Source organism: Oncorhynchus mykiss, chromosome 16 (genome assembly GCF_013265735.2).
Source record: "Oncorhynchus mykiss isolate Arlee chromosome 16, USDA_OmykA_1.1, whole genome shotgun sequence".
Taxonomy (NCBI): domain Eukaryota; kingdom Metazoa; phylum Chordata; class Actinopteri; order Salmoniformes; family Salmonidae; genus Oncorhynchus; species Oncorhynchus mykiss.
The window spans coordinates 54,581,096-54,607,876 of NC_048580.1; the positions used below are offsets into that span (position 1 = coordinate 54,581,096).

General features: G+C 46.4%; 1 protein-coding gene across 2 annotated transcripts in view; it reads left to right on the forward strand.

Annotated features, from left to right (window-relative positions):
• Window positions 1-2,513: 2,513 nt before the first annotated feature.
• LOC110491106 (semaphorin-3ab) overlaps window positions 2,514-26,781 on the forward strand; it is a 36,598-nt gene continuing 12,330 nt past the window's right edge. For both annotated transcript variants that reach the window (XM_036947311.1, XM_036947312.1), the window contains exons 1-8: window positions 2,514-3,032; window positions 17,069-17,223; window positions 18,577-18,639; window positions 18,886-19,005; window positions 20,163-20,256; window positions 20,439-20,558; window positions 21,646-21,791; window positions 21,920-22,034. In XM_036947311.1, the coding sequence (XP_036803206.1) occupies window positions 2,933-3,032; window positions 17,069-17,223; window positions 18,577-18,639; window positions 18,886-19,005; window positions 20,163-20,256; window positions 20,439-20,558; window positions 21,646-21,791; window positions 21,920-22,034 (913 nt within the window). In that variant the 5' untranslated portion in view covers window positions 2,514-2,932. The remainder of the gene's footprint in view (window positions 3,033-17,068; window positions 17,224-18,576; window positions 18,640-18,885; window positions 19,006-20,162; window positions 20,257-20,438; window positions 20,559-21,645; window positions 21,792-21,919; window positions 22,035-26,781) is intronic.

Below are 26,781 nucleotides of genomic sequence, written 5' to 3' on the forward strand. Positions count from 1 at the left end.
CTCCTCCCACTCCAGCGGTCCTCCAGCTTCTGCCTCTTCTGTTCCCTCTCCTCCCACTCCAGCGGTCCTCCAGCTTCTGCCTCTTCTGTTCCCTCTCCTCCCACTCCAGCGGTCCGCCAGCTTCTGCATCTTCTGTTCCCTCTCCTCCCACTCCAGCGGTCCTCCAGCTTCTGCCTCTTCTGTTCCCTCTCCTCCCACTCCAGCGGTCCTCCAGCTTCTGCCTCTTCTGTTCCCTCTCCTCCCACTCCAGCGGTCCTCCAGCTTCTGCCTCTTCTGTTCCCTCTCCTCCCACTCCAGCGGTCCTCCAGCTTCTGCCTCTTCTGTTCCCTCTCCTCCCACTCCAGCGGTCCTCCAGCTTCTGCCTCTTCTGTTCTCTCTCCTCCCACTGCAGCGGTCCTCCAGCTTCTGCCTCTTCTGTTCCCTCTCCTCCCACTCCAGCGGTCCTCCAGCTTTTGCCTCTTCTGTTCCCTCTCCTCCCACTGCAGCGGTCCTCCAGCTTCTGCCTCTTCTGTTCCCTCTCCTCCCACTCCAGCGGTCCTCCAGCTTCTGCCTCTTCTGTTCCCTCTCCTCCCACTGCAGCGGTCCTCCAGCTTCTGCCTCTTCTGTTCCCTCTCCTCCCACTCCAGCGGACCTCCAGCTTCTGCCTCTTCTGTTCCCTCTCCTCCCACTCCAGCGGTCCTCCAGCTTCTGCCTCTTCAGTTCAGCCTTCAGCAGCTTTGCCTGGTTCCTTTGATTCTGCTCCACAAGTGTGATGTCATACGCCCCCTTGTACATCCTTCTGTCATCTATGTGCTCCTCGTTGTAATAGGTTATCTTAATCCTCTTCTGGTAGCGATCTTTAACCTTTTCGTTCACCCAGCGATTCACCTTCCTTCGCTTGATGTTCCCCTTGGGCTCCACACTTCCTTCCTCCTCTCTGAGGTCCTTCCCCTCCTCCTCGTTGGCACTCTCCTCCATCTCCTCGGTCTCAGCAATGAGGCTGGAGTACTTACTGCCATTGGATTCAGCTTCTTTCTCCTCCTCATCTCTCACTAGGAAGGGCTTTGGGTTCCTCTTCATCTGGTCAATGTAGTTCCTGCATTAGGTTTTGTAGGTCTCAGCCTTGGCCTGGTGTTCAGCGTCCTTAGCCTCCTAGAGGAGCCGCTGCTTGGCCTCTTGGATCTCTTCAAGGGGAATGATCCGTCCCCTGTAGACCACATCTACGCCTACACATTTTCGCTCATCACACTCAATGTCCCGTACCTCACATTGGGTCTCGGCAGCAGCCATCGTGGCGTCTGGAGCTTGATTGTGCTCTGGATCTTGGCTGGATTCGAGAGTTGGGTCATTCTGGGTCTGGAGCCAACAGTCAGGTGTGAGCTCGACCTGGGGCCTCGGCTTGTAGACAATGAGCCTAGGCACGTGCACAGGCACAGCAGGCTCCTTCTTCTTGTTCTCATTCTGTGCCTTCTCCAAATACATCTCTTCCAAGGTTTTCTCCCACCTCTGTCACCTTTCCTCTCCAACTATTCTCTCCTCCTCTTTCATCTTCTACTCCCTAAAATCAGATAAGATAAGTCAATTACTTTATTATCCCTTGTGGAATTTTTGTGTGCAGATCTGTGCATACATTAAAACACATCATAAATCATGGACAGCGACATATCTAAACAATTATAGCTAATAAATACAAGTCTGGTCTTGTCCAGGTTGGTAAGAGTCTCCAGCTGTCTGAGTCTGTCCAACTCCCTCAATCTATCATCCTGCTGTTTCATGGCCAGGTAGGTCTCTCCCTCATTCATCACAACTATCTCCCTCCTCAGTCTCTCCTGGTTCAAGGCTTTTGTCCTGATCTCACTCTGTTTCTGTAATTCTGAGTTTTACATGCTTTATCAACCATCACGATGCTACAACTAGCTACTACTACTACGGTACAGCTGTACTAATACAACTACTGTACTACTGTATTACTACTACTACTGCTACTACTACTATTACTACTTCTCCATCTGCTTCTACATCTGCATTGCTTGCTGTTTGGGGATTTAGGCTGGGTTTCTGTATAGCAATTTGTGACATCGGCTGATGTAAAAAGGGCTTTATAAATATATTTTATTGATTGATACTACTACTACTACTACTACTACTACTACTACTACTTCTACTAATACTCAGTGGTGGGAAAACTACTCAGTTGTCATACTTCAGCAAAAGTAAAGATAGCTTAATAGAATATTAAAGTCACCCAGCAAAATACTACTTGAGTAAAAGTCTAAAAGTATCTGGTTTTAAATGTACTTAAGTAAAGTGGTAGAAAAAGTAGTTTTATCGTACTTAAAAGTAAAAAAGTCAACGCTATACATCAAAGGCCAACAAAAGGACTGTTTGATGCAGCGGAGTGAAAGTGACAAGAAAGCAAGAGGGGGTATAGTGAGAGCGAGAGGGAGAGAAATAAGATGAAAGGCACACCACATAGCGGTTGTCTTATTCCCATTTAAAGTAGGTTTTCCTGCAGCAGTGAAAAAGAGGGAAGTAGTGTGTGTGTTTGTGTATGTAATTTGGGAACTCTTCCCCCGCCTCCTCTTTGCCTATACGGAGGAGAGGAGGACTCACTGACAGAGAGAGAGAGAGAGAGGGAGATCAGAGGAGATGAAAAGAGTACAGTGGGAGAGGAATCAAAACTCAACAAGGGGAGAAACCCAGACATAACAGAAAAGATACAACAGAGTGAGAGACGCATGAGACAAGTTACACGAAGAGAAGAGATGAGAGGAGACACATCTGATCAGTAGCTGTTTAGCTGAAGCCAAGTGGGAGTAGTGTGTTTTGTTGGACTAGATTTATCTAGGTATCTTTCCGAGCCCACACACATATACTCGTGAGGAGACACACTTGCCTTCCTCGTGAAGTGTGTGTTGTGCTCAGGACTTTGAGTGTGTGTGAGTGAGAGACCATGTGGCGATTCGTGACCCTGGTCCTCCTAGCCCACCTGGGGAGCAGTCTGACGGGGGCATGGAGAGCCTCCCAGCCTCGCCTGCAGTTCACCCACTCAGGTAAGACAGAACCCCTCTCTCTCCCATTCACACCCTGCTGTCTCTTTGTTAGTGTGCCTCACGTGCTGTATTTTTGTATAGCTCTCCACGCACTGTGTTGTCTATTTGAATTGTATCAGTTCCTTCTATGTCCCTATAACTGCTTCCCTCATACCATTACATAATAAAGGATCAGCTATGTTTGGAAGAGTATGGCAGTTTTGTGTGAAGATTTGTGTGCATGATTGACAAAGTGCGATTTTGTGTAAAGATGATGTGTGTCGTTGAGAGGGCTAATTTTTGCTTCAAAGAATGTGTATGATTGTATATTCATCTGTCTTCTAACAGATTTTTGGTCTGTGCTCAGTGAGTACTGATTGATATTTGAGCTGCTCCATCTACTCATATCTGATAATGCAACAATAATAAACCCCAGTTGGGAGTGATAGTCTAATCGTAATGGTCTGTACTCACACCATTTAAACACACCCAGACATCACACAGACTCTGTGAAGTACAAATAAGAATCAGATTCAAGGCTGAAAAGGACATGGCCTAGAAAGTACAAAAGGAAATTATGCAGGGAGGAAAGCTAGTATTTCAAAATACTCTCAGGTGGGAATTGTCTCATTAATTTAGTTTAGTCAGAGCTAAAGTGACTCAACACAGAGAGAGGTTTTATTTTCTGCATTTTTGATCTGCTGTATTTCAGTGCTTCATCTGGCTGCTTTTGATGATGTGTACTGCCAGATGTGAATTGTGCTTAATACAAGGTGTTTCAAGGTGGTACTGTGGTCCTGTGCGTTAGAGGGAGAAAGAGTGTGTGTGATAAAGGAATTGCTGGGTGTCAGAGATGTGTGGGTGTGTGAATGTGTGCGTCTGTGCGTCTTTGTCTGGGCGTACATGCATGCGTGTTTCAATCCGATGCAGACAACGACACACAGACAGTGACTCTCAGAGGGAGTACCATGTGCTGGTCATTTCCCTCCCTACCTCCGATGTACGTCTGATAGCCTGACTGCCTTTTCCTCTGCTCTTCACGGGTCAGGGGTGCCTGATTCCAGATCAGATCCTAGAAGACCACATGTGATGGAGCTGGTTTTTAACCCCACCATGGCTGATTACCCCATCAGCTTGGCTGCCTGGTCCCTCTCTCTCCAACCCTCCTAGCCTTAATGACTAAATTATCCCAGTTATTCAGTCAAACTTCACATCAGCCAGCCAGCCAACACTGGAGTTAGACTGCCTGCCACCCCACTTATAATGACTCAATTATCCCAGTCGCTTGTAGACTCTGGGCCTGATTTCCCAAATGATAAATGACAGCTGGAGATTGGGTTTGTGCCCCCCACACACAAAAGGGGCATTTTACTGCTGCAGATTCAGTGAAATGTATAGCGGCACATACAAAAGGCTAATGAAGCAATCTCAGCGGTTAAGCCATGTGAAAACCGCACACAAGCGGGTTATAATAGAGTTGGGGTTTGAAAATGCTTGCCGTGTCTGGTTTCCTTTACAGTTCACCTGCTGCTCTTGTGACCTGTGATGGTGCATTATTACCCGGTACAGTGATTGGAGAGGCGGCCATACTGACCTAGACTGGGAGTCATTTCATCATCTAGATGATGACACATTCTCCTTTCACCTGAGGGGAGAATTAGTACCCCTCTTCCTTGGTAGCACCCTTGACAACGGCAGACAGTGGTTTTGCAGCCTTGAAGTAAAGGTGTACGGTAATACTCAGACAAGGACTCAGGCAATCTGATTATGATTTATATCTATGTATTCAGAAAGGTGAAAGGGCAAGGTGTCCACTTGTGCCTGGTTGAGTTGTGAAAGAATCCAGATGTCGGGGAGTGTGTGTTTGTCCGTTTCCCAGACATCTCCAGTCCTGCCTTTCTAATTGCACAGTAATTGGTGAAGTGATAACCCCATTTCCACAGGAAATGTGCCCCGGTTTCCTCATCTCTCTAGTGGCGCACCGAACTAAGTCTTCCTCCTGGGAACTGTGAGCCAGACAACTCAGCTAAGGGGCTCCCCATGTAGAGACACAGACAGCCTAACTCAGTCACACAAACACACAGACAGACAGACAGACACTCACACCCACACAGGGGGGTGTCATAAAAATAAATAGCATAAATACCAATAATTGTAGTAACCCTGAGTTTATAAACGTAGATATGGACTTTAACACTTCAGCATGGTTTTGTGGCACAGTGCAGAAGGTTGAGTGTTCACAGACCACAACGGATGATCTCACTCTCCCTACCTGTGTCATTAAACTACAATCAGAGCCGGCTGCAGACAACGATCAGCTAGGGGAAATCTGATTTTCAACATTTTGATGCTATACCGTATTTATAATTATATAAAATATATGCCAGGAATTGTCCAGGTCTCTGTGCCAATGCACCACACACAACCAATAAGAAATGCATAGCTGTATACCGATTCCTTTGAGCGCTTGTAATCACGGTTTACGTTTTCAACACCACAATCAAGTAAAGCATGTCATCTATGTGGACGACTTGGGAGAATGATGATCGGCAGCAGAATGCTCTTCAGTATCAGAAGTAAAAATACAGCCAGACTGGCCTGCTACTGTGCCCTTCTATAATCTGTTCAGAGTCGATCCACAACTGATCCAAATGGAATGAAACACTCAAATAACAGGGCTTTTGCAAGAATTGGCAACTGCTGGACTAATTATTACACGCTAGATCATCTAGATGCAGGCGAAAGTGTGCAAGGTGGTATTGAATATGTCACTGTCACCTCAACCTTTTCGACCTGTGTGCACCTACGTTGGAAACTTTCACTCATAGGCTAGGTTGCAGCAACCTCATGATGGGTATAAGGAACATTTGAGTATCACGTAAACCTAAACCTAAACCTAAACCTATCTCTGTTATATTGAACTGGGTGAATGGAATATGAATGACACTCATCCAATATGCTGTAATAGAAATAAGTCCATGCTCATTAAAAAATAATAGTCCTCGTTCATCTTAAATGGCACTGGATCAGCTATACCATATTGCAGATAGAGTGTTGCTTCCATCAATGTAATTTTGTAAATATATACAGTACCAGTCCAAAGTATGGACACACCTATTCATTTAAGGGTTTTTCTTTATTTTTACTATTTTCTACATTGTAGAATAATAGTGAAGACATCAAAACTATGAAATAGAATCCCCCCAAATACAGGTGTGCCAAACTTGTAGCGTCCTACCCAAGAAGACTCAAGGCTGAAATCGCTGCCAAAGGTGCTTCAACAAAGTACTGAGTAAAGGGTCTGAATACTTACAGTACCAGTCAAAAGTTTGGACACACTTACTCATTCAAGGGTTTTTCTTTATTTGAACTATGTCCTACATTGTAGAATAAAACTATGAAATAACACATATGAAATCATGTAGTAACCAAAAAAGTGTTAAACAAATCAAGATATATTTTAGATTTTAGATTCTTCAAAGTAGCTACTGCTTGCCTTGATGACAGCTTTGCACACTCTTGGCATTCTTTCAACCAGCTTCATGAGGAATGCTTTTCCAACAGTCTTGAAGGAGTTCCCACATATGTTATTGATTGATTGACTATGACCTTTCAAATCACCCAGCACTCTTCAGCCATTCCTGAACCTGTAACCAAAAACAAGCTACATATGGACAGTATCAAAACAAATTATCTAATGATTCTGTCTCTTCACAGCAGAATCTGCAGAGCTGGGATGGTTGTATCCCCCATATATACAACATTCTATTGGTTGCAAGAATGTTATATAATAATTTAAATTGGAAAATTCTATGTTTTGAATCCGGCCTGACAGCTATTCCTCTATCTTGTGGACTTATATTGAATATTGGTGCAGATTCGTACGATTTTGTGTGTGGTATGATTACTATAGTCTATTGCAGATCTGGACAAACAATCCACCTACCACTATGTCACTATGAATAGATGACAGGATAGACAGTTGACTGGTAATGTGTAGTACGTAAGATGTAAGATGTATAAATTGAAGGTAAAAGCAGAAGTGTTTATTAGTTTACTCCAATTGGGGGATCGGTGGAAGGGTTTGCGGGGAATAATTTTAAAGGTATATTCTTTAAAAAAGTATGTATGTCTATATAGGTATGTGTATGTATATACAGTGCCTTGCGAAAGTATTCGGCCCCCTTGAACTTTGCGACCTTTTGCCACATTTCAGACTTCAAACATAAAGATGTAAAACTGTATTTTTTTGTGAAGAATCAACAAGTGGGACACAATCATTGGAACGACATTTATTGGATATTTCAAACTTTTTTAACAAATCAAAAACTGAAAAATTGGGCGTGCAAAATTATTCAGCCCCCTTAAGTTAATACTTTGTAGCACCACCTTTTGCTGCGATTACAGCTGTAAGTCGGTATGGGGTATGTCTCTATCAGTTTTGCACATCGAGAGACTGACATTTTTTCCCATTCCTCCTTGCAAAACAGCTCGAGCTCAGTGAGGTTGGATGGAGAGCATTTGTGAACAGCAGTTTTCAGTTCTTTCCACAGATTCTCGATTGGATTCAGGTCTGGACTTTGACTTGGCCATTCTAACACCTGGATCTGTTTATTTTTGAACCATTCCATTGTAGATTTTGCTTTATGTTTTGGATCATTGTCTTGTTGGAAGACAAATCTCCGTCCCAGTCTCAGGTCTTTTGTAGACTCCATCAGGTTTTCTTCCAGAATGGTCCTGTATTTGGCTCCATCCATCTTCCCATCAATTTTAACCATCTTCCCTGTCCCTGCTGAAGAAAAGCAGGCCTAAACCATGATGCTGCCACCACCATGTTTGACAGTGGGGATGGTGTGTTCAGTGTGATGAGCTGTGTTGCTTTTACGCCAAACATAACGTTTTGCATTGTTGCCAAAAAGTTCAATTTTGGTTTCATCTGACCAGAGCACCTTCTTCCACATGTTTGGTGTGTCTCCCAGATGGCTTGTGGCAAACTTTAAACAACACTTTTTATGGATATCTTTAAGAAATGGCTTTCTTCTTGCCACTCTTCCATAAAAGCCAGATTTGTGCAATATACAACTGATTGTTGTCCTATGGACAGAGTCTCCCACCTCAGCTGTAGATCTCTGCAGTTCATCCAGAGTGATCATGGGCCTCTTTGCTGCATCTCTGATCAGTCTTCTCCTTGTATGAGCTGAAAGTTTAGAGGGACGGCCAAGTCTTGGTAGATTTGCAGTGGTCTGATACTCCTTCCATTTCAATATTATCGCTTGCACAGTGCTCCTTGGGATGTTTAAAGCTTGGGAAATCTTTTTGTATCCAAATCCAAATTAAACTTCTTCACAACAGTATCTCGGACCTGCCTGGTGTGTTCCTTGTTCTTCATGATGCTCTCTACGCTTTTAACGGACCTCTGAGACTATCACAGTGCAGGTGCATTTATACGGAGACTTGATTACACACAGGTGGATTGTATTTATCATCATTAGTCATTTAGGTCAACATTGGATCATTCAGAGATCCTCACTGAACTTCTGGAGAGAGTTTGCTGCACTGAAAGTAAAGGGGCTGAATAATTTTGCACGCCTAATTTTTCAGTTTTTGATTTGTTAAAAAAGTTTGAAATATCCAATAAATGTCGTTCCACTTCATGATTGTGTCCCACTTGTTGATTCTTCACAAAAAAATACAGTTTTATATCTTTATGTTTGAAGCCTGAAATGTGGCAAAAGGTCGCAAAGTTCAAGGGGGCCGAATACTTTCGCAAGGCACTGTATGTGTATATGTATGCATGCGTGTATGGATATATATATTTACCCAAAAAATATATATGGGGGATTGGAAATGATGCAGACAATTACATTGATGGAACCAATATTCTTTCCGCAATATTAAGCTGATCCACCCCTAAAAAAATTATAAATAAATACAATATTTTTTAAATACAAAGGTGGTACGTAAGGGAAGTACCAAAACACCTTGATAGAGGAGGCGCATGCAAGTAGATTAGGAAATGTGGCTATATGGGATACATTATATAGTAAAATCAGCAAAATGGAGAATGTAAATCAAGGAAAAAACACACTACCCTTCCCTGTGCACAATAAAAAACACACTACCCTTCCCTGTGCACAATAAAAAACACACAACCCTCCCCAAAGCAAAAAAAAAGTTTGTCAACCCTCACCTATATTGGACCAGCCCACCCCAGTAAATGTAGAACTGTCCCTCAGTACCAGTCTGAGGAAAAGAGCCAGCTGTCCAAAAAAGGACTCCAACCACAGTGTGTGTGTTTTCACATTTGTCTCTGTGTGTGTCTGTAATTGCGCTTGTCTGTGTGTGTGTGCGCTTGTTGTGTGCGTGTCTGTGTCTCCTGATGCAGGAATGTTCTTAGCTGTGTCACACGCCATACATTTGCCCTAATCACATATGCGCCCATCAGTGGCTCCCATGACTGAGGTTCTCTAATGTCAACTGGCTTGGGTCCTCCTGGTGCCACGCTAACTCACGGTCACTCCCGTCCTACTGGTGCCAAGCTAACTCACGGTCACTCCCGTCCTCCTGGTGCCAAGCTAACTCACGGCATCCACATTCACACAGGACAAGAGGAAGAGAGGGTGAAGGGTATACAGAGACTCGCCCCAGAAATGCCACAGATATCAGGGGAAGTGTGAGGATTGTAGCATGATGGCATTGGGACGGAGAGGATGGGGCGAATGGGTTGTGAAAATCTGTCAAACGTTTTCCTTGATTTAGATTGACAGGGTCAAGGTCTTAAGGACATTGCTGTCTCCTTCAGCTTGTCTGAGGATGTCTGCACTCTGCAGTAGAGGTCTTCACAGATCGAACCCGAAGACCCGACCTACCACCAGAGCGGCTGATAGACCTGAATGGACCCAACCACGGCTCTGCATAGCTTCTAGCATATTTATTTAATGCTAATAAGGTGAATTCATTGACTTATAGAAGGCCTAGCCAACATATAAAGACATATTTCTTCATCAGAAGAGCAACTTGTGTAATGGTCCTGTGTATGTCTATGTAGAGAGTCAGGCGCAGGACAGCAGATATGAGTAATCAACGTACTTTACTCAAAATATACAAAATACAAAGCAATATAGCGAGCCCACAATAACGGACTGATGTACAACGAACAATCACTCACAAACAAACATGGGGAATAGAGGGTTAAATAATAAACAAGTAACTGGGTGAGTGAAATCAGGTGTGTAAGACAAAGACAAAACAAATGGAAAATGAAAAGTGGATCGGCGATGGCTAGAAGGTCAGTGACATCGACCGCCGAACTCCGCCCGAACAAGGAGAGGGACCGACTTCGGCGGAAGTCGTGACAGTATCTCCCCCCTTGATACGCAGCTCCAGCAGCGACGACCCTGAGGACGAGGTGCAGGGTGATCCGGATGGATACGGTGGAACTCCCGCAGCAACGAAGGGTCCGAGACGTCCTCCACCGGCCCCTAGCATCTCTCCTCCGGACCGTACCCCTCCCACTCCACGAGGTACTGAAGGCCCCTCGCCCGACGCCTTGAGTCCAGTATGGCTCGAGTCCAGGATGGCTCGAACAGCATATGCCGGGGACCCCTCGAGGGGGCGGAGGAACCTCCTGCACCTCAGACTCCTGGAGTGGACCGCCACCACCGGCCTGAGGAGAGACACATGGAACGAGGGATTAATACGGTAATCTGGGGGAAGCTGTAAACTGTTGCATACCTCGTTCAGTCTCTTCAGGACATTAAATGGCCCCACAAACCGCGGGCCCAGCTTCCGGCAGGGCAGGTAGAGGGGCAGGTTTCGTGTCGAGAGCCAGACCCGGTCCCCCAGTGCAAACACCAGGGCCTCGCTGCGGTGGCGGTTGGCGCTCGCCTTTTGCCGCCTCACAGCCCGTTGTAGGTGCACATGGGCGGCGTCCCAGGTCTCCTCCGAGCGCTTAAACCATTCGTCCACCGCAGGAGCTTCGATCTGGCTCTGATGCCAAGGTTCCAGAACCGGCTGATACTCCAGTACGCACTGGAAAGGAGAGAGGTTAGTGGAGGAGTGTCAGAGTGAGTTATGGGCCATCTCTGCCCATTGGATGAACGCCGCCCACTCCCCCGGCCGGTCCTGGCAATGTGACCGCAGAAATTATACCCACATCCTGGTTTACTCTCTCCACCTGCCCGTTACTCTCGGGGTGAAAACCTGAGGTGAGGCTGACCGAGACCCCCAGACGTTCCATGAACGCTCTCCAGACCCTGGATGTGAACTGGGGACCCCGATCAGAAGCTATGTCCTCAGGCACCCCGTAGTGCCGGAAGACGTGTGTGAACAGGGCCTCCGCAGTCTGTAGGGCCGTCGGGAGAACGGGCAAAGGGAGGAGATGGCAGGACTTAGAAAACCGATCCACAATGACCAGGATCGTGGTGTTGCCCTGTGAGGGAGGAAGATCTGGCAGGAAGTCCACCGACAGGTGCGACCACGGCCGTTGTGGAACGGGTAGGGGTTGTAACTTCCCTCTGGGCAGGTGCCTGGGAGCCTTGCACTGGGCGCACACCAAGCAGGAGGAAACATAAACCCTCACGGCCAAGGTGGACCACCAGTACTTCCCATTAAGGCAACGCACTGTCCGACCGATGCCAGGATGACCAGAGGAGGGTGATGTGTGGGCCCAATAGATCAAACGGTCGCGGACAGCAGACGGAACGTACAGGCGCACAGCTGGACACTGGGGGGAGGTGGGCTCTGTGCGTGACGCCCACTCGATGTCCGCGTCCAGCTCCCACACCACCGGTGCCACCAGGCAAGAGGCCGGAAGAATGGTATTGTGATCCATGGACTGCTCCTCTGTGTCATACATCCGGGACAGTGCATATGCCTTAGCGTTCTGGGAACCTGGTCTGTAGAACAGAGTGAAAACAAAACGGGTAAAGAACATGGCCCACCTTGCCTGGCGAGGGTTCAGTCTCCTCTTCGCCCGGATGTACTCCAGAGTGCTGTGGTCAGTCCAGATGAGGAAAGGGTGTTTAGCCCCCTCAAACCAATGTCTCCACACCTTCAAAGCCTTGACAACAGCCAACAGCTCCCGGTCCCACACATCATAGTTTTGCTCCGCCGGGCTGAGCCTCTTCGAAAAGAAAGCACAGGGGCGGAGCTTTGGTGGCATGCCTGAGCGCTGAGTGAGCATGGCTCCTATCCCAGCCTCGGATGCGTCCACCTCCACTATGAACGCCAAAGAGTGATCCGGATGAGCAGCACGGGAGCTGAGGTAAACAGGGCCTTCAGGTGACCAGAAGCCCTGTCCGCCTCACCCGACCACTGCAGCCGCACCGGTCCCCCTTTCAGCAGTGAAGTAATGGGAGCTGCTACCTGACCAAAACCCCGGATAAACCTCTGGTTTGGCAAACCCTAGAAACCGCTACACTTCCTTTACCGTGGTGGGAGTTGGCCAATTATGCACAGCTGAAATGCGGTCACTCTCCATCTCCACCCCTGAAGTGGAAATGCGGTACCCTAGGAAGGAGACGGACTGTTGGAAGAACAGACATTTCTCAGCCTTGACGTACAGGTCATGCTCCAACAGTCGACCAAGCACCCACCAGGAACACATGCTCGGTGCGCGTAGCGGAATATATCAGAATGTTGTCAATATACACCACTACACCCTGCCGGTACAGAAAATCTCGTCAACAAAGGCCGGGAAAAGTGATGGAGCATTCATCAACCCGTACGTTATGACGAGGTACTCATAGTGCCCCGAGGTGGTACTAAATGCCGTCTTCCACTCGTCCTGCTCACGGATACGCACCAGGTTATAAGCGCTCCTGAGATCCAATTTTGTGAAGAAGTGCGCCCCGTGCATTGACTTGATCGCACTGGCGATGAGAGGCAGCGGGTAGCTGTACCTCACAGTGATCTGATTGATACCCTGATAGTCAATACAAGGCGCAGACCTCCATCCTTGTTCTTCACAAAAAATAAACTTGAGGAGGCAGGTGAAGTGGAGGGCCGAATGTATCCCTGCCCCAGGCATTTGGAGACATCTGTTTCCATAGCCGCCGTCTCCTCCTGTGACAGAGGATACACGTGACTCCTGGGAAGTGCTGCATCTACCAGGAGATTTATTGCACAATCCCCCCGTCGATGGGGCGGTAATTGAATCGCCATCTTCTTACAGAAGGCGAGAGCCAAATCGGCATATTCTGAGGGGATGCGCACGGTGGAGACCTGGTCTGGACTTTCCACCATATTCGCACCAATGGAAACCCCTACACACCTCCCTGAGCACTCTCGTGACCGCCCTCTGTTGCCACGAAATAGTGGGGTCATGACAGGCCACCCAGGGTAGGGCCAGCACCACAGGAAATGCAGGAGAATCAATAAGGAAGAGACTGATTCTTTCCTTGTGACCCTCCCGCGTAACCATGTCTAGTGGAATGGTGGCCTCCCTAATCAGTCCTGACCCTAATGGTCGACTATCTAGGGCATGCACAGGGAAGGGCATATCCACAGGAACAATGGGGATCCCTAAACTATGGGCAAATGAACGATCATTAAAATTCCCAGCTGTGCCTGAATCTATGAGAGCCTTATGCTGGGAATGTGTGGAAAACCCAGGAAAATTAATAAACACATATACTGTATGTTAGCAACAGGGGGCTCTGGGTGAGCCTGGTGCCGACTCACCTGGGGTGACACGATAGTGCCCTGCCTGCTTCCTCGACTCCCTGAGGAACCCCACCAGCACCGACAGGCAGTGTGCCCTCTGCGGCCACAGATGGTGCAGGGACTGGCCCCTCCTCCGGTCACCCTAAGCACAGCACCTCCCAGCTCCATGGGCGTCGGAGTGGGGGATGGAACTGACAGGCCCCGATCTGGACGTCCAGTAGGTTGTCCAGCCGGATGGACAGGTCCACCAGCTGGTCCAACGTGAGGGTGGTGTCTCGGCAGGCCAACTCCCGACGGACGTCCTCTCACAGACTGCACCGATAGTGATCGATCAAGGCCCTGTCATTCCATCCCCCGCTGGCATCCAGGGTCCGGATGTCCAAAGCGAAATCCTGCGCGCTCCTTGTCCCCTGCCTCAGGTGGAACAGACGTTCACCTGACACTCAGGAGGGTGGTCGAACACTGCCCGAAAGCGGCGGGTGAACTCTGCATAATGGTCCAATTCCAGGGTTTTGCCTGAGAGGCATGAGACGAGGGCGGACACGCTCTGATGCCCCGAAGGAGCCGGGTGGACGGTCGCCAGGTTGAGCTCCAGCTGGAGTAGGAACCTCTGGCATCCTTCAGCTGTCCCATCATACTCCCTCGGGATCGCGAGTCGAACTCCGCTGGGACCGGGTGAAGGAGGGGTGGACAGTGGGACCTGCTGTAGTGGGGCTGGTGGAGCCACTGGAAAACCTCCTCCTCTCTCCCAACGATCCATCGTCTGCAGCATGCGATCCATGGTGGTGCCCAGATGTTGCAACATGGTTGCGTGACTCTCTTGGGAGTCAGGTCCGGATCTAGGCCTGGTTGTCGTCGGGTCCATTTGGGTTCAGGTGTGATTGTCCTCCAGTCCTTTCGGGTCCAGGTCCAAAATGTTGGACCTGAGAAGACCTCTACTCTGCTGTCTTTACAAACACGTTGAGTTTAACCGGACTGAAAATACTGTACATGGCTGTTCTGAGTTTAGACACATTTAGAAGAAAAAAAGCTGTTTGTGATCTCAGATTTTGACTACTTTTGGGGGTATTTTTAACTAAGGCGGTTGGTGTGTTGGGAGGAAGTCAGGAGAGTGGCAGTAAGAATGTGCGTGTCTGTATGTGTCTGTGTGTGTGGTGTGAGTGTATGTGTGATGTGTGTTGGTGTGGAGACTACATGTCAGTTTCTATAAGGGGGATTTGTGCTTGGAAGAGGCAGGAATGTGTTTTCTGTTACCCTGAATAAGAAGTATTCATCGTATACTCAGAATGATGGGTGCTCTGGCCATTGGTTCTATAGTCCAGTGTGTGTGTATAAGTATGCAGTATATACATACACTGAGTGCACAAAACATTAAGGACACCTGCTCTTTCTATGACCGATTGACCAGGTGAATCCAGGTGAAAGCTATGATCCCTTATTGATGTCACTTGTTAAATTCATTTCAATCCGTGTAGATGAAGGAGAGCATATGTTTAAGCCTTGAGACAGTTGAGACATGGATTGTGTATGTGTGCCATTCAGAGGGTGAATGGGCAAGACAAAAGATTGAAGAGCCTTTGAACGGGGTATGGTAGTTGGTGTCAGGCGCACTGGTTTGTGTCAAGAACTGCAACGCTGCAGGTTTTTCATGCTCAGCAGTTTCCAGTGTGTATCAAGAATGGTTTACAACCCAAAGGACAACTTGACACAACTGTTGGAAGCATAGGCAACAACATGGGCCAGCATCCCTGTGGAACGCTTTCGATACCTTGTAGAGTCCATGCCCTAACGAATTGAGTCTGGAAGGAGTTCTTAACGCTTTGTACACTCAGTGTACAGTATACACTCAATGACCAGTTTATTAGGAACACCACACTGTTCACGAAAATGGTTTGCTCCTACAGATAGCGAGTCACAGTCGTGGCTTGCTATATAAAGCAGGCGGACAGGCATGGAGGCATTCAGTTACTGTTAGAAAACCCAGCCAGTCAGCGGCAGTGCTGTGGTAGGCAACAGCTCGTTGATGAAGAATGGCAAGAATCGTACAAGCTAACAGGTGGGCCACAAACTGGCAAATAAGATGGTTATACTCTTATCAAGGAATTTGATGGTGATATTTGGGACGTGTCACTCAACAAGTTTGCCAACAACCAAGAGTGTGTGTGTGCCAGTTTGTCAATCTTACTCTCAGTCCTCCCGATATCTTTAAAATAAATCTTTGCTACCTCTTTCGCCCAAAAAAAGAAACTGATTCAATGAACTCCAAATGGCACTTTCTTTTATTTTTGTATTTTCCCTCAATAACAGGCCGTCTGCTCCAAATGAACTCTCCATTTGATTATTTTTTCTCTTTCATGCCTTCTCCTCATCGATTTATCCTCTTCTCAAATCTGTGTCGTTTCTTCCACACTCGTCATGTCTCATTTCTCAGTCTGTCAGTTTCATCACAATGGCATCAGTCTAATCTCACTGTTCCAGTTTTACCACCAGACACTGTCTGTCATTAAGTCTCCATTTTCTCCAAACCCTCCTCCTTCTATCTTCTATCAAACACATATGCGAGCTAAGCTTGAGCTAAGCTTTCCTAAAGGGAAACAGATACTTCTATGTGTGAGGACAGTTAGACGAATGTAAACGAATCCATCCTCAAAATTCCTTCCTATGTGATCTCAAAGCTTATAGACATCTGCTGTATGTTAGTGTAGATCAGTTTGTGTGGGAGATGTGTGGTTTCACAATAAGAGTAGACTGATAGAAGTGGCGATTGTCATTCTCTGCTACTCTTAGCTATCCAGCTATCGGATCTATCTTGTACAGCCTCTATCATAGCTGTCATTGTATCCCTGTTGTAATCACCCACTATCGTCTTATCTGTCTGGAGATGTACTAGTTACTTTTCTCTGACGGACTAGGACTTTGACTCTGCCCGATAAGAGTGCTTGAGAAATGAATTGATGAATGTGTGATAGACACTGTGGGACAGGGTTTGTGCTGTGTCATATTATGTCTGTTTGTGGAATGGAGTTGGACTTATGCAGAGTCCTAGCCACAGAGTACTACAACTCATATGATTGATGGATGCAGCCTAGTACCATTCATTAGCTGGTCTTTGGTGTATCATCTGAGATATTATAGCTGGTGTGTGACTATGTGTTTTTGATCTCTCTGCCTTTCTATCTGTATTTTGTAAACTGCCAATAAATTGTTTGTCCATGCTGTCAAGTTGTATTCGTCATTAGATTACAGATGCAGTATAACTGTAATATTTGATTTTGTACCATATTGTGACTGTACCCTCATGCCTCTCTGCTGTACCGTGTCCATATTAGGACATCCTCAGTACTGTGCTTCTGATTGTTGTATTAATCTCTGGATTTCTCTCTCTCTTTCAGAGCTGGTCCAGAATGGCCGTCTCCTGTCCCTGCCCCTGGCGGCGGGGGACATGCACTCTCTGCTGCCAGACGAAGATGGCCGCCGGCTCTACGTGGCCATGAAGGACAACCTGCTGTCCACAAGCCTGGACGACATCACACAGAACCCACACATGGTCAGACTGCCTGGCTCTCTATAGGCTTCTTTCACATAGGGGCATTTCACACTACAGAGCCCAACCGAGCCTAACCTAACCAAGCTGCACTGAGCTGGCCTAGTGACACATCCACCATAGTTGTTGGAACTTATTTAAAAAAGACAATGTGAAAAGCGATTATCCAAACCACAGTATGGCTCTGGTCTGCATGATAGTGTGAAAAGGGTAATAGATTCAATATAATCACATTAACACATTCATTCATACAGTACAGCTACACTCACCAGTAAAGAAAACTAAGGAAAACCATAACTCAGAAAACCTTGTGAGAGAAGGGGTTGGATGACTGTCACAGTCAGGGTGTGTTGTCCAGTGTGTATGGCTAATGCAATGTAAGGGATAATTAAGCCCAATTTGATGGTAATGAGAATATGGATGGTGAAGCCATCTCCAGCTGTCCAGGCTCCCTTCCTCTTTCCATCAAGCCCCCTGTGTCTCTCAACCAACCACTCTCTTTCAGACCAACACTCATTCTAATACCCACAGATCCACACACACACTCTGTCCACCTCTCTACTGTATGTAACCATGTCCACTACCAGTCATATCCTAATTTCTCTCCTTTTCCACTTCCTCTCAGACTCTCATTCTAATACACATAGACACACATTTATACAGGAAAGCTCTCATAGAGTAGCACGTAGTGTATAAGTGAAGGTTTCACTCAGCCCTGTTCCCATTTCTGCCTGGCAGGAGCTTGACTGGAGCCATGAGCCCTCTAATAAAGCTATCCTCTGATCAACCAACCCCTGAGGCATTCCTATTGCCTGAGTCCCTCACCACCAGCCCACATCACTCACACTGACAGAAGAACTGTGTGTGTGTGATCACTCTCTCCAACATTCTATTTGTCCATGTCCACTACCAATCATATCCTCCTTTAATTAGATTTTTTCTCCCTACCACATTCAAACCCCCAGTTCCTTTTCGGTATATTACTAATTGAATTGCATGTTGCACAGGGATTCGTGTAGTTTCTATGCATTTCCATGTCTTTGTCCATGTGACGGAGCATAGAAGCGTATTTTCAGCTGCCAATGTATAAAACTCCCATCCAAGAAATGTTATTTGTCACAGATGGTTGATTTATATAAGGTTGTTTTTCACAGTGAGAAACATGGTGGTCTCTGATTCTACTCCTCCCTCTGGTATTCACTGATAATGAAAACATCTTTATCTTATCACATGATCTCTGCTACGGCCCCTAAATGACTAACTCAGTGAACATGCTATGGAGGTTAGTCATCTAAGGTGGCATCATACCGGCTAATCATGGTAGCATGACATTTATACTGGCACTTCCTCTTTCAGCTCTACTGGCCAGCAAGTCCAGACCGGGTCCAAGAGTGTTTGATGGCTGGAAAGGACCGGGAGGTGAGTGGTTATGGTGTACACACACACACACACACACACACACACACACACACACACACACACACACACACACACACACACACACACACACACACACACACACACACGCACACACACACGCGCTCGTGCACACACACACACACACACACACACACACACACACACACACACACACACACACACACACACACACACACACACACACACACACACACACACTGTGCTAACTTCTAGTCTCCCCTACAGTTGGAGTGTGCTAACTTCCTGCGGGTGCTACAGCCCTACAACCAGACCCACCTATATGTGTGTGGAACAGGAGCCTTCAACCCTCGCTGTGCCTTCATCCCCACCAATGTCTTCCTCCAGGTAAAATCACACGCTCGCGCGCTCACACAGACACACACGCACGCATGCACACACACACACACACACACACACACACACACACACACACACACACACACACACACACACACACACACACACGCGCGTACCCGGAGTGGTTTGAGAAACACACTCTATTGATGCCTATCTCAAGCTTTCCCTCTCTGTCCCTCTACATCTGTTCTATAGCAATAAATCCTATATCCGTGTGTTTTATCTGACTATAGGTCTAGCTGTCTACCCCTATAGCTGCACTATCTGTTGGTATACCTATGTGTACTGTACTGTGTACCGCTATACCCTGATACCAGCCTGTCCTATCTGTCTCTGTGTGTTTACCACATGTCTTAACAATGCTTAGCTAAACTCACTCCCTCCCTCTTCCTCTTTCTCGCTGTCTTCTTTCACACACTATTTTCCCACCCTACTCTGGTCCCCAGTGTGTTGGTGTCTGTGTTTCTGAGAGAAGGTACAAAACCCATTAAAGGTGTCTGTGTTTCTGAGAGAAGGTACTAAACCCATTAAAGGTGTCTGTGTTTCTGAGAGAAGGTACTAAACCCATTAAAGGCGTCTGTGTTTCTGAGAGAATGTACTAAACCCATTAAAGGTGTCTGTGTTTCTGAGAGAATGTACTAAACCCATTAAAGGTGTCTGTGTTTCTGAGAGAAGGTACTAAACCCATTAAAGGTGTCTGTGTTTCTGAGAGAAGGTACTAAACCCATTAAAGGTGTCTGTGTTTCTGAGAGAATGTACTAAACCCATTAAAGGTGTCTGTGTTTCTGAGAGAATGTACTAAACCCATTAAAGGGGCTCAGAAACACGAGGGGAGGCTGTGCTGTGAGCGGCCGGCGGCGCTGCCTCCCTCGCATTGCATTTTACAAAATGTTCACCCAAATATTTACAGCCATTACTACCTCATTAATCTATACAAGTCTGGGAAAGTTTCACAGGTGTACTGTACATTAGTCATGTGGCAGTGTGATTGTGTGATTGTGTGTGTGTGTGTGTGTGTGTGTGTGTGTGTGTGTGTGTGTGTGCGTGTGTGTGTGTGTGTGTGCGTGTGCGTGTGTGTGCGTGTGTGTGTGCGTGCATGTACACGCTGTGTATAATGTGTTTATTAAATTCTGTTTATTTGGCAGTCGGAGCGACAGACTCTGTCATTTGGAGAGACTGAATGTGGGAAGGGAAAGTGTCCATACGATCCACACCAGAAAACAGCCACAGCCATTATTGGTAAGACCATGACAGTACGTGTGAGAATATGTCTTGTGTGTGAGTAAGTGCACACTAATAAAATAACCTGTTTGCTGTCCTTGTAGGTGGATGTTGATGATAATGTGTGTATATATGTGCTGTTCCATAGGGTAGGCCTATATAATATGGTGAATAATGTGTTTGTCTGTATTCATGTACAGATGGCGAGCTGTACGCTGGGATCTCTTCCGACTTCATGAGTCGAGACTCGGCCTTCTTCCGCAACCTGGGCAGTCGTCATGTGATCCGCACCGAGCAGTACGACTCCACCTGGCTTCAGGGTAAGGAACTTGGTCTCAGCGTTCTAGGATTCTGTAGGGACCTCTCTATAGGCTTGATCAAACAATAACAACTAAATCATTTCTCTTCATTCTCTCTTTCACTCTTACTCATCACAACATTTTCCTTTCATTCTCTGTCATTTGTTTTCTTTCTCTTTCATCTCTCTTTCGATCTTTCTCTCTCATTTGTAAACTCTCCCTTCTCTCTATCTCTTTCTCTCAATTCAATTCAATTTAAGGTCTTTATTGGTATGGGAAACATATGTTAACATTGACAAAGCAAGTGAAGATAACAAACAAAAGTGAAATAAACAATACAACTGAACAGTAAACATTACACCCACAGAAGTTCCAAAAGAATAAAGACATTACAAATGTCATATTATGTCTATATACAGTGTTGTAACGATGTGCAAATGGTTAAAGTACACAAGGGAAAATAAATAAACATAAATATGTATTCTTCACTGGTTGTGGCAACAGATCACAAATCTTGTTGCTGTGATGGCACACTGTGGTATTTCACCCAGTAGATATGGGTGTTTATCAAACTGGGTTTGTTTTTTCTAATTCTTTGTGGATCTGTGTAATCTGAGGAAAATATGTTTATCTAATATGGTCATACATTTGGCTGGAGGTTAGGAAGTGCAGCTCAGTTTCCACCTCATTTTGTGGGTAGTGAGTGTAACAGTATAACTTTAGACCGTCCCCGTTTCACATCCGTTACATGAGCATATAGTCTGTCTTCTCTTGAGAGCCAGGTCTGCCTACGGCGGCCTTTCTCAATACCAAGGCTATGCTCACTAAGTCTGTACAGTCAAAGCTTTCCTTAAGTTTAGGTCAGGCACATTGGTCAGGTATTCTGCCACTGTGTACTCTCTGTTTAGGGACAAATAGCATTCTAGTTTGATCTGTTGTTTTGTTTCTCTCTCTCCCTCTTTTCTTCTGTCTAATTTGCAAACTTTCTCTCCCCCCTCTCTCTCCCTCTCTCTCTCTCTCTCTCTCTCACTCTCTCTCTCTCTCTCTCTCTCTCTCTCTCTCTCTCTCTCTCTCTCTCTCTCTCTCTCTTCCTCTCTCTCTCTGTCAGATGCCCAGTTTGTGAAGGTGGCCTCGATGGCGGAGACTGATAACCCAGAGGATGACAAGGTGTACGTGTTCTTCACTGAGCGGGCTCAGGAGGCAGAGGGGGCTGCTGGGAAGGTGCTGTACTCCCGAGTGGCACGTGTCTGCAAGGTAAGATCTCTACGTGCCTGTGTTGTGTCTGCTGGTATTGACGTGTGTGTGTGTTGCCTGTATGTGTGTTTGCTTATATTTTTTCTATCATAGTTGCTGTCTATGTCGATCTGTTCTAATCTGTACAGAATGACATCGGGGGTCAGAGGAGTCTGGTGAACAAGTGGAGCACCTTCCAGAAGGCACGTATAGTCTGCTCCATCCCTGGATCCGACGGGATACAGACTCACTTTGATCAACTACGTGAGTATCAACTATCAACTTTACCTCACTCTTACTTACCAGTGACCACACACATGACCATAAGATTACCGACCATAACCATGAATACAACAAGTCAAACATACAGACAATCATCCTAAAGTACAACAGACATACCATATGTCTTCAATAGTATTCAATCTCAATAAGACCGCAGTAGGGGAGGGAGTGAATGTTGTACAGACTGTACTGGTGCTGAAACAGATATGGAAGTGAAGATTCTATGCTTGGCCAACAGAAGGCCCAGTGTTTGATCATGCAGCCAGCATAACTCCACTCCACTCCACCCTGGCTTGTGGTATTCCACACTGTTACCACGGTGACCAGCAGCCTTGTCCATTTACCCTGCTCTGCCTCTGTAGTACTTCAGCCCTGGTCGCCCAGGCAACTGCTCTGAAGTCTCTTAGTCTCTGTTAGAGAGGATTTAAGAGTCTGGTACTGTTCTTCTGCTGTTTCATCTTCTGTTTTTCATGTGTGTTATGGGGTGATTAGTGTGTGTGTATGTGTGTGTCTATGTTTATGTGTGCACTCTGCCATGGGTGGTTATATAGGCCATGGTGTATCTGTAAGTGATGTGATCAGTAGCTGGCCTCACTGAGACAGAGAGACAGGACCGGTCCCTTATCACATCTCTCTTTGTAAAGACAACCAGACAGTAGAATAAACAACCTGAGCCCTACTTCACCCCCTCCTTCCTTCTCTCTGGGGTTAAACTAAGTCAACTACACACATTATGACACACACACGCACACACACACACACACACACACACACACACACACACACACACACACACACACACACACACACACACACACACACACACACACACACACACACACACACACACACCCCTTTCTGTCCAACCCAACACGTCTCAGCCAGGACAGTGAGTGGGAGGATGACCATAAACATCCCCACACAACAACCTGCCCCGGGACATATTGTAGCTGAAAAGATCATCAAAGATCATCAGCCCAAGAATGCCGCCGGTGTTTAGTTTACGCCATGCTCCGTCGGCCAGAAACACTACGAATCCCATGAGCGCCTGGTGTGTGTCCGGGTCCCTCATGGTGGAGGAGTGGACACAGTCTGAGTCAGGTTGTTATCTATGCCGGAACTTCAACAGGAATATTTGAGCAAAACTTGTGTCAGCTTTGACAAAAGCCACTATCCTGGCAGGTCATCTCTGTTTGTACAGGTGAAAGGGATCGTTGACAGTGTTGAGTACTCAACCATCAACATTTACTGAATACATTCGTTTCTAATCCTACAGTCAGAATGAAGTGGTTCCAACGGTAGTCTTGGATTGAAAGCTTATGAGAGACATGGTAAGCGAAAGTCTTAGAGTATCAGAGTTTAGTGGCATTTTTTATGGGTTTAATTATAGCCCACTGGGCACAGACATCAAGTCAATGTCTATTCCACGTTGGTTCAACATAATTTCATTGAAACAACGTGGAAACAATGTTGATGAAACATGTAAACATTTAATTGTTATTATGTTGTTATTCAGGACTGTCATACCATGGGTTTGGACCAGGACACAATGACTATTAGACCACATAGTTGAGGTATGAACACCTCGGTCCCGAAGCAGAGGACTAAAAGGTCTTGAGTAGTTTGTTTTGGGTTTATAGATTTCAAGGATTTAGAGGAAGTTCCTATGTGTGTGAGTGTAGCCAGGGGGTATGCAAGACAGAACCCACATCCTAGTCCCTAGATAGCCCAAGTCTGATGAGGGAAGAGGAGTGAGAAGGAGGAATGAAGAGGAGGGGTGAGGAGTTGAGGAGAAGCGGTCGTTTTTTGGGATAAGGCTGGGAAGGATAGGGGCTGGAGCCTGAGGGGTGCGGGCCAGACAAGGGTATCTACCCTCCAGGAGAACAGATCCCTTTGTTTAGAGGAACTGACACAGGTAGAGCCCTCTGGAAAGAAAAGTAGAGACACAGAGAGAGTGAGAGAGAGAGAGAGAGAGAGAGAGAGAGAGAGAGAGAGTGAGTGAGTGAGTGAGTGAGTGAGTGAGTGAGTGAGTGAGTGAGTGAGTGAGTGAGTGAGTGAGTGAGTGAGGAGAAAGTGAAAGACAAAGAAATGTAGAGGAAAGAGACTCCCAAAATGGGGATTTGAGAGAGATGATTGTTCAGACAGAGAGAAAGAGAGAGAGAGACAGCCAGCAGTCTCCACAGCATGGTGTACCCAAACTCCTCTGCTGTGTGTTATGCCCTGGGCTATGCGGCGGCGTGTGTGTGCAGGGGTGTGTGTGTGGGAGGTAAGATTAGATTCCCACCAGACTGATCTCATCGAGGCCACCTGAAGCAGCAGGAATGTGAGAATAGTTATACGCTTCATTGTGTACCACACCACAACTACAAGCCCACCATACATACTGTCTGTATGCTAGCGTGTGTGTTTGTCTGTTTGTGTGTTTGTGCGTGCGTGTGCGTGCGTGCATTCCTGTGTACGTGTGTGCATGTGTTTGTTTGTCGCATCCAGTATGTCTGTCTGTACAACTGGTTCATGTAACTGTGTATACACAGACTGTGTGTGCGTAATATTTATTTATGGTTTTTTTTTCACCTTTATTTAACCAGGTAGGCTAGTTGAGAACAAGTTATCATTTACAACTGTGACCTGGCCAAGATAAAGCACAGCAGTTCGACACATACAACAACACAGAGTTACACATGGAATAAACAAACATACAGTCAATAATACAGTAGAAAAAATAAAAATATATATACAGTGAGTGCAAATGAGGTAGGATAAGGGAGGTAAGGCAATAAATAGGCCATGGTGGCAAAGTAATTACAATATAGCAATTAAACACTGGAGTGATAGATGTGCAGAAGATGAATGTGCAAGTAGAGATACTTGGGTGCAAAGGAGCAAGATAAATAAATAAATACAGAATGGGGATGAGGTAGTTGGATGGGCTATTTACAGACGGGCTACGTACAGGTGCAGTGATCTGTGAGCTGCTCTGACAGCTGGTGCTGAAAGCTAGTGAGGGAGATGTGGTTCTCCAGCTTCAGTGATTTTTGCAGTTCGTTCCAGTCATTGGAAGCAGAGAACTGGAAGGAAAGGCGACCAAAGGAGGAATTGGCTTTGGGGGTGACCAGTGAGATATACCTGCTGGACCGGGTTATACGGGTGGGTGCTACTATGGTGGCCAGTGAGTTGAGATAAGGCAGGGCTTTACCTAGCAGAGACTTGTAGATGAACTGGAGCCAATGAGTTTGGCAACGAGTAGAAAGTGATGGCCAGCCAACGAGAGCGTACAGGTTGCAGTGGTGGGTGATATATGGGGCTATGGTGACAAAACGGATGGCACTGTGATAGACTGCATCCAATTTGTTGAGTAGAGTGTTGAAGGCTATTTTATAGATGACATCGCCGAAGTCGAGGACCGATGGGATGGTTTTACGAGGGTATGTTTGGCAGCATGAGTGAAGGATGCTTTGTTGCGAAATAAGAAGCCGATTCTAGATTTAATTCTGTATTGGAGATGCTTAATGTGAGTCTGGAAGGAGAGTTTACAGTCTAGCCAGACAGCTAGGTATTTGTAGATGTCCATATATTCTAGGTCAGAACCGTCCAGAGTAGTGATGCTGGACGGGCGGGCAGGTGAGGGCATTGATCGGTTGAAGAGCATGCATTTAGTTTTAATGCATTTAAGAGCAGTTGGAGGCCACGGAAGGAGAGTTGTATGGCATTGAGGCTCGTCTGGAGGTTAGTTAACACAGTGTCCAAAGAAGGGCCAGAAGTATACAGAATGGTGTCATCTGCGTAGATGTGGATCAGGGAATCACCAGTAGCGAGAGCAACATCATTGATGTATACAGAGAAGAGAGTCGGCCCGAGATTTGAACCCTGTGGCACCCCCATAGAGACTGCCAGAGGTCCGGACAACAGGCCCTCCGATTTGACACACTGAACTCTATCAGAGAAGTAGTTGGTGAGCCAGGCAAGGCAATCATTTGTGAAACCAAGACTGTTGAGTCTGCCGATAAGAATGTGGTGATTGACAGAGTCGAAAGCCTTGGCCAGGTCGATGAATACGGCTGCACAGTAATGTCTCTTATCGATGGCAGTTATGATATCGTTTAGGACGATTGCATAGCGGAGAAGGTACGGTGGGATTCGAAATGGTCGGTAATCTGTTTGTTGACTTGGCTTTCGAAGACATTAGAAAGGCAGGGTAGGATAGATATAGGTCTGTAGCAATTTGGGTCTAGAGTATCTCCCCCTTGGAAGAAGGGGATGATCGCGGCAGCTTTCCAATCTTTGGGAATCTCAGACGATACGAAAGAGAGGTTGAACAGGCTAGTAATAGGGGCTGCAACAATTTCGGCAGATAATTTTAAAACGAGAGGGTCCAGATTGTCTAGCCCAGCTGATTTGTAGGGGTCCAGGTTTTGCAGTTCTTTAAGATCATCAGCTATCTGGATTTGGGTGAAGGAGAAATGGGGGAGTGCAGGGCTGTTGACCGGGGTAGGGGTAGCCAGGTGGAAAGCATGGCCAGCCGTAGAAAAATGCTTATTGAAATTCTCAATTATAGTGGATTTATCGGTGGTGACAATGTTTCCTTGCCTCAGTGCAGTGGGCAGCTGGGAGGTGGTGCTCTTATTCTCCATGGACTTTACAGTGTCCCAGAACTTTTTGGAGTTTGTGCTACAGGATGCAAATTTCTGCTTGAAAAAGCTAGCCTTTGCTTTCCTAACTGCTGTGTATA